This window comes from Cetorhinus maximus, chromosome 4 (assembly GCF_964194155.1).
Source record: "Cetorhinus maximus chromosome 4, sCetMax3.hap1.1, whole genome shotgun sequence".
Taxonomy (NCBI): Eukaryota; Metazoa; Chordata; class Chondrichthyes; order Lamniformes; family Cetorhinidae; genus Cetorhinus; species Cetorhinus maximus.
Genome location: NC_135882.1, coordinates 10,819,433 through 10,838,927, shown reverse-complemented (window position 1 = coordinate 10,838,927; position 19,495 = coordinate 10,819,433). Strand labels below are relative to the sequence as shown.

Below are 19,495 nucleotides of genomic sequence, written 5' to 3'. Positions count from 1 at the left end.
TTCAAGCCAGACTGGTTTATTTAAAAATGCAAATGTTCCTTAACATCTTACATTCTAAAACTTCCCCCATGTTTAACCTACTTGATATTTCAAATCTAGCTTATCTACTGATACATCAAAGCCTTCAGACCAGCTGTCTTAAATTCAATTAAGTCACACACACACATGCATAGGCACAGACCCCACCATTACTGTACTTTACAATAAATTCCAAAAACATTTGAAAATTATATCTTCCTGACACACGGTCAATCTGTCTTTACTAACCTTCCCCCAGCTTAATTACACACCCTCCTTCCCTCCCTCACAGAATACCACCATATTCCCAAAAATATTTTTAAAAATCCATCTTCACACTATTGAAAAGGAAAACGCCTTTGGCGGTATTGCAGGCTGGCTTATGGTTTCCTACAATTTTAAAGTAGAGCCAACTGCCTCATGAGTTGTCCTCAAACTGGTCGATGCTGATCAGAGTAAGAGGATGGTAAAGTGCCTGTATTTGAATCCGCACTTGTAGAGTTGGACTGCAATGCAAATGGTAGGAAGGGCCTAATGGCAACAGTCAGTTTTACAGGACTGTTGTGGGAGTTACTAGAGGTGAGTTCTATGGATCTATTACAGTAATGCTATATATAGTGTTATATTGGACATCTATTGGTTCACTGTAAGTAAAGCTTTTGATTAATTTTGCAATCTTTCCTCCCCAAAAAGTATTACAATGGTGCTGATGTGGGCAAGCGGTGACACTTTCAAGACTGCGTACTTCATTCTGAACCAGGCTCCTTTCCAGTTCTGGATATGTGGGTTGTTACAAGTATGTGTCGATATCACTATTCTCTTTCAAGCTTACTACTATGACCGCTACCCTCAAAAACCGTCTTCCCACACTGTTCCTTCCACAAGTACCAAGGCACTTTAACCACGGCATATTCAACAAGTGCACCAAGTGGTCAACTGCTGGAAAGAACTTCGAAACCCATGTTGTTGAACCCAAGCCAGTAACTTTTACATCGGTTCTCAGCACGTTGGAAGGATTTCAAAGTCACTTTCTGGTAAAGGGGTTTAAACATTTGAACTATTAGTTGAATGTTCATGATTATTTATATATTTTTCTATTTTGCATAACTCAAACCAATGTTTTTGGACCAGTTTACATAAATGCCTTACATGTTACTGTTTCTAGAACTTTTCTTTTTTCTTCCTAACATTGTTTAATTTGTTTTTTTTTTATCACTTGCTGTATCATCTTCACTAATACAGCTTTGCTTCATGGCAGTATTGTGAGTTTGAGATGTAAATCCTTGGGTATATCCAAAGAGAGAGAGTTTTGCCTTCAAGGACCATCAAGTTAACATTAACAACATTTCTGTTTTAATGTGATGAACTTTGAAGAAGCTGTAATTTGTAATGGGAGGGAGATGATATAACATTCACACACTTGAGTGTCCAAGTAAGCCAAATTGTTAACCACATCAGCATGCATTTAAAATTAAATCCACAGAAGTTATTTGTTAACCCACAGCAACAGAGTGGAGAAGGACTGGGAGGCAGCGCGAGGCTGTTTAGTTTGATTACAGTTGGGCTATGTGGTGATAACTTACATTGGAATTGGGTGTAGTGTGAGATGGATTAGAGTGGTGGGACATAAATTTGTGCTGGGAATCCTCCGCATGCAAAGCTCCTGATCGCAACTGTGCTGAAACCAGGTACTTCCCCACGAGGAGGGGGAATTGGAAGCGGGGAGAAATGCCACAATCCCCACAGAACAAGCAGCTTCAGAGTAACACTGGTACAAGTTTGAGGGTAGCTTAGCTGTCTGCTCAGTTTTTAATGATGAGGAGATGCCAACAAGAGAATAGCATTTAAAAAGGTACAGATTGAATGAAAAAAGTTAATTATAATCACTTTTGACTTAAGTAAAGTGAGAATTGACTTTTAGTGAAATAGTGCCTAATGAAAATGTACATAATGATATTGACACTGCCTCCTTCCTTTGCAACATTTATTTTCTCGAAGTATGCTGATCACTCAGCAATTTTGGCGTAGGAATCATTCTTAATCACAGGTGACCCAGTGCACGTCTCGCTTGCCCGACAGCTGCCAGTTTGAATCAGTACAGTTCAAATGTGCCTACATTTAAAGAACAGTTGTCATGGTTAAATAAACAGCACTGTTTCAAGAAAGCATTTGTATATTAGGGAGGAAGCTAAAAGGAAAAGTCTGCTTTGATACTTGCTCTGCTGTACATCACCCACCAGCTCTTTGTGGCCACAGACAGTGTTTTGTTTCCTCCCTTTCTCACTTCCCTCCTGTTGCTCTTCCATTTGGAAAGCATCTTGTTACTATTGGGTATTTCCTCCACACCCTGTGAGTTCTTGTTCTCAGCCAGGTTACACGGGAATTGGAAGTGTAGACTTGTTGCCCAGCATTCTGTGGTACAGCACGTAGAGCCACAGATGGGTTTTACAACCTGAATTTAGTTTAATAATCTGATCTGTTTGCTGTCGGAAAATCCAGCATGATCAATCCAGCTCACTGAATTGAGTTGATATTCTTTCTTGTTGCCTATGAAGGAGGGCTTGTTATCTGTGAATCGTGAATCCACCACTAAACCTGCTTATGCTGCTGAATCCAAGTATAAGTATGCGATGTTGATCAATTACAGTCCTGTGTTTTTAACAATCATTTAACCAAGCCCCTCTAATTTACTGTATTTATGTAGAAATAGTCCTGATCATTGTACAATTGTATTTAACTGAACCTTTTGTTTTGCTTTTATACATTTTTGTTGAATTGGTTATTTATTTTGCATTCGCAGGTTGCCAGCAATCTGTGAAATTGTCTTTATCTCTCTGAAGTTAATGGGGCAACATCACGCTAATTTACAATGGCTAGGAAGAATTCGACTGAAACCTGTAAATAATAAGTTTAGTATAGCTGAAATGGAATATTAAGCCAACTATTAGTTTAGGTGACAAGCCTTGGGCTCTGTACACCTATTAATGAGAACCGTACCTGGTGAAGTGAATAGGTCTTCCTAATTTTCAACTATCATTCTCCTTATTCACTCAGGAACTATTCACTGGATTGTTACTAAAAATTTTGTCACTGAGTGACATTTGTTCTACAACAGGTTTTGGTCTTTCTGATCCATAGCTGGTTGCCATATTTTGCTTTGGGCCTAAGTGACCTTACAGTTTAGTGTATGCCATTTAAGCGTGAACATTTTAAGCCAAGTTATCTGTCTGTCTCTGTTTTTGTGTTCAGACAGCAAAATGTATGTATGTATTCAAAGCCAGGGGGCTGCTAAATACTGACCTTTCTACTTTGTTGGTTATCAAACAATCTCAATTTTCTTAAATATTTTCTAAGAATATACTTTTCAAAATCAAGACATAAGAATGATTACATTAGTTGACTGCAATGTAGAGCTCTAGTAATAAAATAGCTATCAATTCCTTTCTGCTGAGCAAGTCCGTCACTTTTTTGTGATCTGGATAAGCCTTCTGTTTCTTGCTGGCCCGAGCTCTGCAGTCAGCATTTGTTGAACACATTTTAAAACTAAAATTGGCCTCTTCTGATTTGTTTTCCACAGGCTGTGGACCATGTGTTTGTGGTACTAGTAGGCAGCAGTATGTTATGTCGCTTGTTGCTTTCAAAGAGCAGATAAAAATTAGTCCCTTTGTGTTGTCTTATCAGTCCACAGGTATAATGATCTTTGATTCCATAATGTTTGCACAATTTTCTCGTGCTCACTTGGTGTTCAGTTAATTGGTTTCAGAAACATATACCATGGGAATATAGTCAAAAGGGTATATTGGAATTTCACACTTCACAGCTTGTCTTGGAACTGTTGGAGGTGTTTTATTTTAAGGATTACTTGGGAGGTGTAGGAAATGCTTGTTTACACTATTTTGATTAGGATTTACATTTGTGAACATTTATTTATAAGTGTTGAAGATCACTACTGTTTGTATTCTTCTGTCAACTGTACCAAAAAAAAAGACTCTTCGTTGCCAAAAGAAGGCAGGTGAACATGCCTAACCAGCAAAGGAATGTTGCACAATACTATAATCAGCCTTCCCTAAATCTTTTAAGTATGTGCTGCCATTCAACGTCATATTTGGATGCGAAATAAAAGAGAGTCGAAAGAAGTCTGCGTAAGAGGAAATGTTAAAAATGTAAATACATACTCGGTCTGTCATGTGTGTCGGTGTATTAAACTGAAACCTAAAGTGTAATAAACAGTTGGAACTGTGCAAGTTGGACTCTTGTAAATTTATTTAATGTTCATATCATCCTCCCTTTATAAATCATAAACTGGAATAATATGTTTCTAGTGAAGGCCCAGATCTTTGCAGTCTACGGCAAAGTTGTCCACAAAGATCTGGTGATCTTTGGTGTGGTGTTTCCCTTTTCTGACGGAAGTTTAAATCCAGTGCTAAGTCAACGGCAGTGACTTGGCATGCAACAGCAGTGATGTCAGCAAGCAGGTGAGCAGCCAATCACACTGAAATTCATATACAGGAACGTAAAAGCACTTAACGTCCTTTACTTTTAGCTGAAATTTTCAGATGGCAGAATAAAATGAATATGATTGTATTAAAATGGAAACTAAAATAAAATATTTTTTTAAAATGTGGATTTTGTTTTCTCATTATGGAGAAATTTGACCTCCCACAAATATAAAATTAGTCTTCAAGTCCAATGAGAGCGTTTAACAGTAATAATGAGTACACCATTAAAAATGTAGTTACATATTCCATGACGCACAACGTTTCAAGGGTTGTTACAGCAAGACTAAGTGTGTAAGAGTGGAAGTGTTTGTCAATTTAATTGATTTCCATTGATTGCAGTCTCAACAGCGTGCCCTTTGGAGAAGTGTACAATCACCAACAGCAACTTATGGATTTCCATGTTATTCTACACATGTTGTCAGTTCAATGGAGTAATGACGGAGAACACTGGCTGTTTTGCTGTCATCAACACAAAATCATTGTATTTGGTATTAATAGCCACATTGGGAAAGGTGTTTCTATGTACTGGATTTAATGGAACTGTACATTTATTCTTTATGTTTATGACTTTGCTCTAGCAAAGGGAATCATACATCACTGTCACAGCACTTTTGCCAGCCACAGTATTTGCTGTGGGACATTCAACAATAACCTCTTGGATTTATGTAACACCTTTAACGTAGAGCAACGTCCAAGGCACTTCACAGCATTATCAAACAAAATTTTGACACTGAATCACATGGGGAAGCAGATGACCAAAAGCTTGGTCAGAGGTAGGATTTAAGGAGCATCTTATTAGCGGAGAGGGAAATAGATAGGTGGGGACATTTAGGGAGGAAATACCAGAGTTTGAGACCTATATAGCTGGAAGCACCACTGCCAATGATGGAGTAATTAAAATAGGGATGAGCAATAGCTCGAATTGGAGGAAGACTGAGATCTCAGAGGGTTATAAGGCTAGAGGACATTATAAAGCCAGGGAAGGGCAAGACCATGGAAGGATTTGAAAACAAGGATGCAAATTTTAAAACTGGGTTGTTCCTGGATTGGGAGCCTATATAAGTCAGTGATTGGATGAATGAGACTTGAGTGCAAGTTAGGATATAGGCAAGCAGAGTTTTGGATGAACTTAAGTTCATGGAAATAGAAGATGGGAGGTCAGGCAAGAGATCATTGGAATTGGTCAAGTTTGGAGGCAATAAAGGCACGAATGAGGGTTTCAGCAACAAATGAGCTGAAGCAGGATCAAGCAATATTACTCTCCGAGGAAGTCCAAGTGCAAATCCCTCACTGGGACTGCAATGTCTAACATTGAGCCTGGAAGGAAGGAGGCTGGGAAGCAAATCATAGCGGTAAATTTAAATTTGGTCCAGTGAAGATGAGCGTCAGGTGAAACAATTTGATCAAGTATTAAATTTGGCTAGGTTCTATAGGATATGACTGGCCAAAGTAATGCTGAACATGAAGAAACACTGTGGAATAGTAAGATAATCTATTCTCTAGCAAATTCCCTACAAGCAAAGTGTATTTCATTGAAAAATTTCAAGGTTACTTTGGCCCAAACCATCGTGTATCCTGCAATACCAGTTATGCCTCCAGGTGACAATGAAATGGGAGTTTTTTTGAGTCAAAATGATCTCACTTGCCAGTTGCAGGGCCAACCAGCAGCTCTATTGTATCAATAAATCTTAAATGGATTAAACAAAGACTGATGATTAAAGCCTATCATAATTACTGGAATCATTTAGTCAAATGAAAGAAAATCCCCTACTGCTTTGGGTCAACCTGAGATCTTGAAAGGTGCTATATAAATGCAAGTTTTTCTTTACTTCTTCGTAGGCTTGGGATGTGATATTTCTGCACTCGATGAATGACCTCAACTGGCTATCTGGGAACTCGCCAACGATAAGTTTATCCATGAAATATCTTCTAGTTTCACAACTTGTTTCCCGCTAACCGCGGATGGACATTTGAATGGCAACTGCAAACTTGGATCTGCCCCTCCCCACCTCCCTCCCTCTCCAGTGAATAGAATTTTGTGACTGAGGACATCCTCTACCTACTACAGTTAGAAGTTCCTGGGTTTGAGAAATGCATATATTTAGCCACTCCCTTTGCCTCTTCTTCCTCTGACCCCTTTCCTCTCCTGCCTTCATCTCCCCAACTATTTCTACCTCCCAACGCTACAACCACACCTCCAATTCTCCCACATTTCCTGCATGGCTTGGCCTGAATTATGTCAAACACTCCAACCTTGCAGAAGATTGCACTTGGGTATTGCATACAGAATCTAGACTAAGGAGGTCAACTAGTATATATTAAATTTAGCAAGTTGGAGCATGCATTTGATTGAAAACTTATAATTATCCGCTATGGTAGGTATTTTCAAGGTTGCACACTGTAATATGCAGTAGTTGCTATTCATAAACTGTATCACTGTGCCATTGTTTAAACTGACCAGATTCTCATGTTGCTCAAAATGCTTCATGAGAACTATTTTCAGTCAACATTTTTCTCAACAATTAAAATGAAATGAAATGATACTTTAAACAGAAAAAAATATACACTTTATAATAATATGACTATGGTTGTTAATTTAAGTCATCTCTTTTTTTTCTTTTAATGCTTTAATTAAAGTTTTTACTTGAAGGCTGAAAAGGTTTTAGCTTAGATTTGATCATTTTGCCCAGGCCAATGACTCTGTTCACGTTTAACATGAACCTAATTTCTCAGAGTACACCAGTGTTGTGTGTGGTCATTTCTACTGATGGGATATGTTTCCTTAGCTCCAAACGCTTCCAGCAAAAACTTTTCTTCAAATAATTTTGGACAAGTTCCAAAAGCTGTACTGAGGCAAAAGTTATAGATTTTTCTAAAAAAAGAGTCATGAAAGTGATTTAAAAAAATTTATGTTCTGATTACCCATCTGTTGGAACGCATTCATTTTTAAAAGTGGGGTAAAGAAATGGTTATTGAGAAAAAAGAGGTTTAAAAAAAAATGAAAGTGCTTTCTTTAAGTAAAATGGTCAATTTAAAAAGAAAATCGAATTTTGAAGGCAACAGATTATCTGCGCATGACAAACAATCAATGCTCATCATGTACACCTGTGAGAGACAGCAATGCAAAAATACAGAGGAAGGAAGCGAGGTAATTTTTCCCACTGTAGTCTGATTTATTTTTCGAAGAAAACAGGTTGAATTAAGCCTCTTTGATGGAAGTTGATACAAAGGAAGAGTAGGCTGCAAACTGAGGGCGAAAGGGCTATATCTTGCCACCCATTGGTGAGGGGAGCAAGTGGGAGACAGGAGAGTCGTTGCAGAGTTTGAGGTGAGTGACAGTGGAGCAAGTTGGAGAGGGGTCGAGTGGGTCATTCAAAGAGGTAGAGACAGTGATTGGAGTGGAAGTGGTAAATAACGGGGTGGTTAAAGGGACATAATGGGAGTTGAGGGAAATTGAAGGCACCACTGTGAGGGCCATATTTTCCCAATAACATCCCCCCCCCCCTCCCGCCTCCACTCCAATTACAACATACATCTGTTGGTACTCCTTTCCCTGTCTTACATTGCCATTTCACCCACCATCTCCAAGCTGAAAGAAGAAAAAAAGAGTTAAGATGTGAGAAATTAGAGAGAAAAGAAAACAACAAACAGAAGAGAGGGAATCAGTAATATGAAAACTGCAGAGGCGGATAAGAGAATGACCATAATCTTTGCCTTACCATTTGTGACACCACTGAACACCGACAGGTAACGAGAAGTTTTGATTTTTCGTTTTTGTGCAAATAATCCTGATGCATCTCCCACCATATTTAACAGAGATAATATGTGCTTTTTGAGAATTAGTGTCATTATTTAGAGAAATTTGTAGGTAAATTCAGTTCCTGTAAGTACTCATGCAATAAAGTTGGCATAAGTGGCACTTACAAAAAATTGATGTCGCAATTCAGCTGCAATTTCAAGTTGTCTTCACTGATTTTTCACAATTTGATTGGATGTGAAATATGCCTTACATACTGTAACATGTCTTGTAAGAGATTTTGCTTATGGATTGTGTTTTAAACTTTGCTTATTGATCCATTGAAATTATTATCCCATTGTTGTCATTTTAACGTAATATATTTGGAAATAGATGTAAGTAATTTACGTAAAAATAAGACTGAGGAAATTAAAACTTAGCAAAGTCATTATCGGATCGGAGATGGAATAAAATTCAGAGATAGGCTTTAAATGTCATTTTATTTTTATTGAAAGTCATGGATGTACAAAATGTGATCTCAGCCATGCCATCGGAAACGGATAGTGAGCAGAAGTCAAGTCTCTAAATTGGGAGAAGTACAGTTGACTGAGTTACTGTGGGCTGGTTTTCTACTAGACTGTTATAAAATGGCAGAGGCCCAGGAGCAGGCCCACAGCCTGACTTCTCATGCGGGATTAAATCATTGGTCAGGTCTCAGCAGGAGTCTCGGCACTTCAATTTAGAGGGGTTGTCAAAGTCTTGGAGAGGATGAAAAGGGTTTGGGTGACACCCAGGATGAGGGACTCCAGTTTTGCGGAAAGATTGGAGAAGCTGGGATTATTCAAATTAGGCCAGAGAAGGTAAAGCAGGGACCTAATAGAGGGATTCAAAATTGAGGTGTTTTGACAGAGCAGGAAGGGAGAGATGATTTCCTCTAGCTAGTGAGTTGTATATTTAAAATGATTGGCAAAAGGACTAGAGGTGGAATCAGGAGATTTCGTTTCACACAGAGGGTTGTCAAGATTTGGAAAGGAAGGTCGGTGAAAGCAGACACTGTAGGAACTTCCAAAAGGAAATTGGGCATGGACTTGAAGAGGATTGGTTTTCTGAATAACGGGGGGAAAAGTTGGGGTATGGAAATAAATTGGACAGCTCTTTCAATGATATAGGACAGGCACAACAGGCCGAATGGCCTCCTTCTGTGCTGTAAAATTCTATGAATGATGTTCGGGCCAGGAAAACCTGAAAATCCTACAAAAGAACGTGACATTGAGCTTTGGGGAAAACACAAAAACAGGAAACAGCATGGAAGGAAATAATGTTCCTACTCTTGGCTAGATTTTATTTAATTGCACTGCTGCCGTGTGCTTTTACTGCTATGATTAATGATATTAATTCTGCTTAGCATCATGCAAACTGCTGAATTCCCCCTCTCCAACTTAATGAGCCGTGTGCCATGTATAGTATGGTTTCCATGTAACTGGGCAGCCCCGCGGTACCTTCCTAATGTGGTTGTTCTTCATGTGTGAAGCAAATCACTAAATGTCAGTAGGCTCCTTGAAAGGAACATCACAGCCAGATACAATTTGCTCCTTAGTTTGATACGCACACCCTTGAGTTTGCCAGAAATTATTTGCTGAATTATAATTGGAAATTCATAATTCTGAGGTTCCCAGCCTCTACCTCTCCTTTCTGCTTGCTTCCTGCCTCGCGGTTATTAACCTGGCCAATAAGTACCCCTTCCCCCACAAAAAGAAATGTTGTATCTAGAAGTATTGCTATTTTTGGAAATTGGGAGGTGTGCCGTTTATTTTTTTTTTAAAGGCTTCAGGTGGAATTGCTCATATATTATCGATTAGTGTGTGAGAATGAATGCACTGGCTCAGACTGAAATAGAACTAAATAGTGTATTATGCTCATGGGTTTGTATAAACACATGGGGCATAATATCAATCATTCAAATACATTTAATAAGAAAAGGATTTGTTAAAGGCAAATTGTGTTTAGCTAACTTGATTGAGTTCTTCGATGAAGTAATGGAGAGGTTTGATAAAGATAGCATTGTTGATGTTGTGTATAAGGACTTTCAGAAGATGTTTGACAAAATACCACTTTATTGACTTGTTAGAAAAATTGAAGCCCATGGGATTAAAGGGACAGTGGCTGTCCAGGGACAGAAAGCAGAAAGCAGTGGTGTTTCAGACTGGAGGGTATACAGCGGTGTTTCCTAGGGATCAATGTTGAGACCGTTGCTCTTTTTGATATATATATTTAATAACCTAGACTTGGGTATACAAGGGTTAATTTCAAAATTTACAGATGATACAAAGCTCAGAAATGTAGTAAATAATGAGGAGGATTGTAACAGGGAGACATAGACAGACTAGTGAAATGGACAAATCACATGACATGTGAAATTAAACCCAGAGATGTGTGAAATGATACATTTTTGTAGGAAGAATGAGGACAGGCAATATAAGGAAATGGTATGATTTTAAAGGGGTGCAGAACAGAGAGACTTGGGGGTGCATATAAACAAATCTTTTTAGGTGCCAGGCCAAGTTGAGAAGGCTATTTGAATCTCAGAATGAATCACAGAATGGTTACAGCACAAAGGGAGGCCATTTGGCCCATTGTGTCTGTGCTGCCTTTCCAACAGAGCAATTTACCTAGTGCCACTCCCCGCCTTCTTACACATTCTTTCTTTTCAGGTAACCATCCAATTCCCTCTTGAACCACACTATCAGGCAGTGGCTTCACATCCTTCCTAAAGTGTGGTATCCAGAACTGAATGCAATACTCCAGCTGAGGCTGAAATAGTGTTCTATAAAAGTTTAAGATGACTTCCTTGTTATTGTACTCTATGCCCTTATTAATAAAGCCTAGGCTGCTGTATACTTTATTTACTGGCATGCTTGATTGGCATCTCATCCACTACCTTCAACATTCACTCCCTCCACCATCGATGCACAGTGGCAGTAGTGTGTACCATCCACAAGATGCACTCCAAGGTTCCTTCAACAGCACCTTCCAAACCTGCAACTTCCATCATCTAGAAAGACTAGGGCAACAGACCCATGGGAACACCGCCACCTTCATGTTCCCCTCCAAGTCACTCACCATCCTGACTTGGAAATATATCGTCGTTCCTTCACTGTCGTTGGGTCAAAATCCTGGAACTCCCTCCCTAACAGCATTGTGGGTGTACCTCCACCCCATGGTCCGCAGTGATTCTAGGAGGCAGCTCCCCACCACCTTCTCAAGGGCAGGAAGGGATAGGCAATAAATACTGTCCTAGCCAGTGACTCCAAACCTAGGAGTGATAAATAAAAATGCTCTTTCAACCTGTCCTACCACCTTAAATGATTTATGCACATATACACCCAGGTCCCTCAGCCCCTTTAGAATTGTATCCTTTATTTTATATTATGTGTTCTTCCTACCAAAGTGAAGCACTTCACACTTCTCTGCATTAAATTTCATCTGCCATTTGTCTGCGTATTCCACCAACCTGTCCATACCCTTTTGAAGTTCTACACTATCCTCCTCATAGTTCACAATCCCGGTACTTCCAAGTTTTGTATCATCCACAAATTTTGAAATTGTGCCTTGGATACCAAGGTCCAGATTATTGACATATATCAGAAAGAGTAGAACTCCTCACACCAACCCCTGAGGAACTTTAATATAAATTTTCTTCCAGTCAGAAAAGCGTCCATTAACCACTACTCTCTGTTTCCTGCTACTCAGCCAATTACATATCCATGTTGCTACCATCCCTTTTATTCCATTTGCTCACAGGTCTGTCGTGCGGCAGTTTATCAAATGCCTTTTGGAAGTCCGTGTACACCACATCAACAGCATTACCCTCATCAACCCTCTCTGTTACCTCATCAAAAAACTCCAGCAAGTTAGTTAAACACAATTTGCCCATAATTAACTCCACATTTGCCCAATGTTGACTGTTGATCGTGTCCTGAATTTTCATTTCTAGAAGTTTCCCCATCACAGAGGTTAAACTGACTGGCTTGTAGTGGCTGGGCTTATCTTTACACCCTGTTTTGAACAAGGGTGGAACACTTGCAATTCTCTAGTCCCCTGGCACCACCTCTTAGTCTAAGGAAGTTTGGAAAGTTGTGGTCAGTGTCTCCGCAATTTTCACTCTCACTTTCCTCAGTATCCTTGGATGTATCTCATCTGGTCCTGGTGCCTCAACTTTAAGTACAGACAGCCTATCCAAAACCACCTCCTTATCAATTTTAAACCCTTCAAGTGTCTGAATTACCTCCTCTTCCATCATGACCTGGGCAGCAGCTTCTTCCTTGGTAAAGACAAATGTAAGGTAGTCACTTAATACCTCAGCTATACCCCCTGACTCCATGCATAAATCCCCTTTTTGGTCCATAAATCAGCCCTTCTAATCTATTTAAAAGAAATATTTTGGGACACTTGGCTTTATTAAGACAGGCATAGAGTACAAAGTAAGGAAGTTATGCTAAACCTTAATAAGTCACTGGTTGGGCCTGAGCTACAATATTTTGTTCCATACAGGGCACTGCACTGTAGGAAGGATGTCAAGTTCTTAGAGTGCCGAAGCCATTTAATAGATACACTAAGGGTGATGTAGAGAGACTCGAGAAGCTGGGGTTCTTCTCATTAGAGCAGGGAAGGTTAAGATGAGATTTACTAGAGTCGTTCAAAATCATGAGTAAATAAGGAGAGGCTGTTTTCAGTGCCAGGAGGATCAATAACCAAATGAGACAGATTTAAGGTGATTGGCAAAAGAGCTAGAGGTGACATGAGGAAGCATTTTTTTTCCACAACAAATTGTTGTGATGTGAAATGCACTGACTGAAAGGTTGGTGGAAGCAGATTCAATAATAACTTTCAAAATGAAATTGGATATATATACTTAAAGGGGAAAAACAGGGCTATGAGGAAAGAGGCGGAGTGTGGAGTTGGAACAATCCCTGATACCATTCTAGTAAATCTCTGCACCCTTTCTAAGGCCTTAACATCCTTCCTAAAGTGTGGAGCCCAGAAATGAACAGAATATTTCATCTGAGGCTTAACCAGTGTTTTATAAAAACTTCTCATTGCTTTCCTTACTTTTGTACCTAATATAAAGTTCTAACGTGAGTCACTGGCTAGGCCTCGGCTGGGGTATTGGGCCCAATTCTGGGTACCACCATCCAGGAAAAATGTAAAGTCCTTAGGAAGGGTGCAGACAAGGTTTACCAGGATGTTGCCAAGGACGAGGGGCTTCAGTAATGGGGAAAGGTTGGGAAAAGTTAGGACAGCTCTCCTTGGAACAGAAAAGGTTAAGAAGTGACCGAATAGAGGTTTTCAAGATGATGAGAGGCTTTGATAGAGTAGGACGGAGAAAAACAGTTCCTCCTGGCAAGTGGGGCAACAACCAGAGGTCGCAGATTTAAAGTCATTGGGGAAGGGGCTAAAGGAGAGATTAGGAGAAATTCTTTCACTCAGAGAGGAGTTAAGATCTGGATCTCTTTACCTGAAAAGGTGGTGGAAGCTGATTCCATAAATAAGTTGAAAGTTGGACAGTACTTGACTCTCAGGGTTCCATTCAAAAAGTAGGATGTGGGACAAAGAACCATCTTTAAAGAGTCAGCACAGGCACGATGAGCCAAGCCTCGGCCTTCGCTGTATAATTCTATGATGTTGATGCAGCTTTTCTCTCTCTGCTTATTATGTTAAATGGACTTGTTACCAAGTTACTGCTTTATGCCATAACTCTAATCTATTCTCCTTTATTTATTCAATGTTTGGTCACTTTTTATGTTACTTGAGTCATCTAGTATGTATTAGATTACTGAAACATTATCTCACAATCTCTAGTACCATACACAGTGGAGAAGCTTTGTTGCAAGGCTGGTGCATAGGAGTCTAAGTGAGTACCGGCTCTGTGTGAACTGCAGGCTCACATTTTAGGCTAAGGTCTTGTACCTGTTGCATAACACTCCTTTGGTTAACAGACAGCTCACGTAATGAAACAAGCCATCATTTGTGACAGAACACGCAGGTTTCATGAAGGAATGCTAGATGATTAAAGAGAGATTTAATTCACTGCAAGTCCTCTATTTCAGTAGGCCCTCATGTTTCTGCGCTGTATCCATCAGTACCTAGATAATGACCAGCTCCTGAAGACGTCACATACATGTTGCCATAATTAAAATTAAATCAACCTTCAAAAGAATGTAGACGTTTAAAACAATAAATATCAGTTCAGCAGCAAATCAAATGGCCTAATTGCACTACTCTATCCACTAACTTTGATAAAAGCCAGTTATGCAATAATATTCCTCAAGAGTTGGTACTTACCAAGTCTTGTATTTGAAAGACTTGTGAAGAAGAAAATCCATTAAACTAGAACAATGGCATTTTGAATGTTAAAGGTTAGTGGCTTTGAATCCTACATAATTTTACCAAAAGGAACATCAATCAGTTCTTTTTAAACTCACAGATGTAGGATGCTCATCTCATTCAACTAAGACTTTCGCCCTACCACATTTTAAAATACTTTTGCACTGGCCTGAAGTTACAGGTCACAATTCAAAGAGAGGAACCTTAAAAAGCAAAAGCTTACTCTGGTATCATCCATGCCTTTGTTACGTCTATACCCAATGATTCCAATGCTCTCTTGGCTGGCTTCCATCTGCCACCCTCCATAAATTTGAGCTCAGCTGCCCATATCCCAACTCGCCTCAAATTCCCTTCATCCCTGTCAGTGCTCGGTGACTTATGTTGACTCCCAGCCCGGCAATACCTCAATTTTAAAATATTCGTCCTTTTTTACCCCCCCACCCCCCCAAGCCCCTCCATGCCTCACCCCTCTCTATCTATAAAACATCCCCAAGCCCTACAACCCTCAGATCTCTGTGCTCCTCTAATTCTGGCCTCTTGCATATTTTCTTTGCTCTACATTGTTGGTTGTGCCTTCAGTTACCTCTGCCCTAAGCTCTGAAATTCCCTCCCTAACCCTCTCTGCCTCTCTTTTCTCCTTTGAGACACTCATTAAAACCTACCTCATCGACCAAGCTTTTGGTCACCTGCCCGATGATCTCATTGTAGGCTTGGTATCAAATTTTGTTTTATAATCAGTCCTGTGAAGCACCTTGGGATGTTTTATTATGTTAAACATGCTATATAAATTCAAGTTGTTTGTTAGTATGAATTTTAATTAAGAAAAGTGATTTAATTTAATTAAGGGTCAGGCCAACGATATCTCAGACTGACTAAGATTAATTGCTCCAAGTTCTTTTAACTATTCATGGTGTAGGATTACACATTCGGCTACTTTGATTACTCTTTACCTTAAGAGTTATATTTTAGCAGGCCAACTGCTCATCACAGTTTCACATTACTAATTTTCCATTATGTGCCATCTGGAATAACATTTCTCTCCCTTACTGAAATGGAAACATTTTAACAGGAATATTCTTGAGGAATTGTATGCTATATGGTGCAGGAACCTGGGCAAGATCAAGAAGGGAAGAACAGTGACTGGATACTAATGAGATACAGATGGTGAGACGATGTGTGCAGTGATGAGAAAGAGGGAATCAGAAACCAGCACATCAGGGGGTTCATGAGGCATTCAAGAGGACATTAGATGATTATTTGAATAGAAACAATGTGCAAGGGTACAAGGAAAAGGCAGGGCAATGGCACTAGGTCTTAATGCTCATTTGGGGAGCTGGTGCAGACAGGATGGGCCGAGTGGCCTCCTTCTGTGCCATTAAGATTCTGTGAGGGGGTCAGCGAAGATTGTGGGAGCATCGGAGAAATTAGCTGAGAAGGGTTTGAAATGGTATAGTCATCTGTTGTGGAGAGAGAGAGAGACGATGACATGTGGTTGGATGAGTGATGGAGATGGGGCTGCCAGGAAGGAGGAGAAGAGGAAGGACTCAGACCAGATGGGAAGATGCAACGGCGAGAGACTTAAATGCAGCGGGATCAGAAGAGGATGGGGTGACTGACAGGAGGAGATGGAGGAGGGTGATCCACCAGCATTGTGGTGACCCCATGTAAAATGGGAGAGGCCAAAAGAAGAAGCTGTTCTTCAGGAAACGTGTGCCCATGCATGGATTTAATTTTAAAGGATAATCGGTATGATTTCTCTGTACTTAAGAAGCATTTCTATAATTGGCACTGCAGGGATGTTTCTCACACGACAAAAGTTCTGATCTTGGCTGTGCTGAGGCCCAAGACCTGTGGAATCCATGACATTGTGATTCAGAAGTGAGAATGCTGTCACTGAGCCAAGCTGAAAGTCAGCAGTGGAGCTATTTACTGGCAATTCTACAAAGCTTTGCTTGATTCACAATTTCTTCAATAACAAGACAGCCCTTCCCAGCCTTCATCAGGAACTGGAGAACATCCAAAACGTGGCCAAATGCCATGTTAACATGCCTGTCAATCAATGGCCACCTTCAACAAGGAAAGGCCCCAACTTATTCCACCTGACCATCAACAACACTTCTCTCCGAAGACAAAGTCATGTCTTCATCCCAAAGCTAATGCAGTGTGGCATTACCACCATGCTAGGACAAAGATGGCAACTTAAAATTGGGGATTGATGGCATAGGGCGGGCCATCAGAAATGAAATTTCAAGAAGGCCCATCACCATTACAGGGGAACTAAAGGTGGGTAATAAATGCAGCCTTCCCCGCATTGTCCACACCTCAAGAGCAAAATTTTGAAAATAATTGAAGATCAAAGCTGGGACCAGGGGACAAAGGAATTCAATCCTCCGTCATCTTTTGGATTTTCCTTTCACGTGACAATATGACCTTGGCAAACGTGGCAATCTTCAGGAGCTACTTAAAACAATTTCTAAAAACAGGTGTTTGCAACTGCAGAAATTGCTTTGCAGGCCAGGACTTTAGCAGCTTTTTGAAAATATATTTCAGTGAAGAATAAAACTTAGATAAGCATAAGTATCTGCAACAAAAAGTTTATTTGGACTAAATTTCCTTACATTTAATAACAGTTACAATAAATATCTGGCCAAAATTGTTACTTTGTGCCACATAAAGGGCGGTTTTTGGGCTTAGAAAACTGGGTTAGAATTGACACAGACTCAATCTGTTTAGATGAGAGAGAAAGCAGACTTTCATCCCTTCAGCCTGGGCTGGATATTCTAACTGAAGTCTCAGGGGTTAAAAAGGACAACAGAGTAAGTTTTCAGAGATGGCTCAGACACTCATTACGCTGGCCCCTTTAACTTTCACCATGTATAACAATGACTTGCATGAAAAAGTCGTTTTATATCCAGGTTTCCAGCTGCCACTAAGTTTAGGAGGCACAGTAAATTTTGCGAGTGAGAGGAAAATTCTACAAAAGCACAGAGGCCGAGGACCTGTGTGGACAGATGGAATAAAAGCAGAAAATGCCGGAAACACTCAACAGGCCTGACAGTATCTCTATGGAGAGAAAAACAGTTAAATGGGCTGGATGCTATGCACCCCCTGTCGGCGTGTTTGAAGGCAGGGAGGCGGGTAGAATCCAGCGTGTGGCCTTGCTGCTGCCTGGCCGCCCACCCCTCATCTGTGTGAAATTTAACAGGGAGTGCTGGAGGAGTCAGATGGCCTGCCCGCCTACCCGCCTTTGGGCCTATTGAGGCCATTAAGTGGCCAATTAACCTTATTTTACCCACAGCAGGGGGAGGCACACACCAAGCAAGTAGCCCCAGTAGCTTTAGCTGTGTGGGCTGGTGTCGGGTGAGGGAGGTTTGGCTACCTCCTTTGTCGGCCCCCTGTGCCCATTGAAGGCACCCACCTACCCCGCCTTGCTCCCACAAAGATCACACTTTCCCTTTACCAAGCCCTGGTCTCTCAAACCCGCCCCCCACCACCCTCAGCCCCTGTCACCAGGGCTTGCCATCCTGACCCTAGTGAAATTCCCCCCCGCTTACCTTGGTGTCTAGATCCAGCAACAATCTCCACTGGGGACTTCCTGTCATTCCAGCAGTTGCCACTGCTCCTGCCTAGTGCTGCTGGCACTACAGAGCTACCAGCCATCCCGATTGGTTGGTAGCTCTCTGAGGCGGGACTTCCTGTCTTTGAGGGGGAAGGAGATCCTCCAGCCTATTAACGGCCAATTGACCGCTAAACGACAGCAGGGCAGCTATTCTTGCCTTGGGGGGGTGGTGTTCCCCACCGACCTTTTAGCCACAGCAGGGTCAGGGACCACAGCCCAACGTTTCAGGTTGTGACATTTCATCAGAACTCAGGTGGCAAATGAGTTCGTTGTCGGGGACTGAGAGGCCAGAATATTTTCTTAGTTGCAAGACATGAGGAGCTGTGGGAGAGCAAAGAGAGTTAGGGGCCTGTGTACACGGGCCACTAAAAACAAGGAGCCAGATACAAGGAGTAATCAAAAATTATCTCAAGGCGATTGGGACACATCAGTGAGGAAGTAGTGCTTCAGTTGTACAGAGCCTTGATCTGACTCCATCGCGAGTACTGCTTTCAGTTTTAGACACCAACCCTCAGAAAATATATTTGGACATGAGAGGTTGCACAGCACAGATTCACCAGGATACTAACAGGGATAAAGGGTTAAATTGTGAGGGTGTAATACAAAACCTTTATTCCCTTGCGTTTATAAGGTTGAGGGCTAATCTAATCAAGATGTTTGAAATGGTAAAGGGATATTTTTTCTTTCTGGTGGAGGAATCCAGGACAAGAAGGAATAATCTCTTAAATTTAGAGGCTGGCCCTTTAGGAGTGAAATCAAGAAGCATTCTCATGCCACGAGCGATGGAGAAATGGGGTAGGCAGTGGCATAGTGTTATTGTCACTGGGCTAGTATTCCAGAGACCCAGGTTAAATCCCACCACGGCAGATGGTGGAATTAAATGTCTGATGATGACCACGAAGCCATTGCTGATTGTCGTAAAAACCCATCTGGTTCACTAATGCCCTTGAGGGAAGGAAATCTGCTGTCCTTACCTACATGTGGCTCCAGACCCACAGCAGTGTGGTTGAACCTTAAGTGCCCTCTGAACCAGGGCAATTAGGGATGGGCAATAGATGTTGGCCTTGCCAGCGACGTCCACACCCAGTGAACGAATATTTTAAAAAAGGCTGTGGATGCTGGGTCATTTAAAGTTTTGAAGACTGTGATTGACAGATAGCCGTGCCCCGTGGTTGGTAATTGGGGGAACCTGGAAGAAAGGGGGATAAGCGGAGTTGAGCTACAGATCAGCCATGATCT

The 19,495-nt window shown here is 40.9% G+C and overlaps 1 protein-coding gene across 2 annotated transcripts in view; it reads left to right on the top strand.

Annotated features, from left to right (window-relative positions):
- Window positions 1-4,262, top strand: part of slc66a2 (solute carrier family 66 member 2) — a 39,442-nt gene extending 35,180 nt beyond the window's left edge. For both annotated transcript variants that reach the window (XM_078539927.1, XM_078539928.1), the window contains one exon: window positions 712-4,262. In XM_078539927.1, coding sequence (XP_078396053.1) covers window positions 712-919 — 208 coding nt within the window. In that variant the 3' untranslated portion in view covers window positions 920-4,262. The remainder of the gene's footprint in view (window positions 1-711) is intronic.
- The last annotated feature ends 15,233 nt before the right edge of the window (window positions 4,263-19,495 follow it).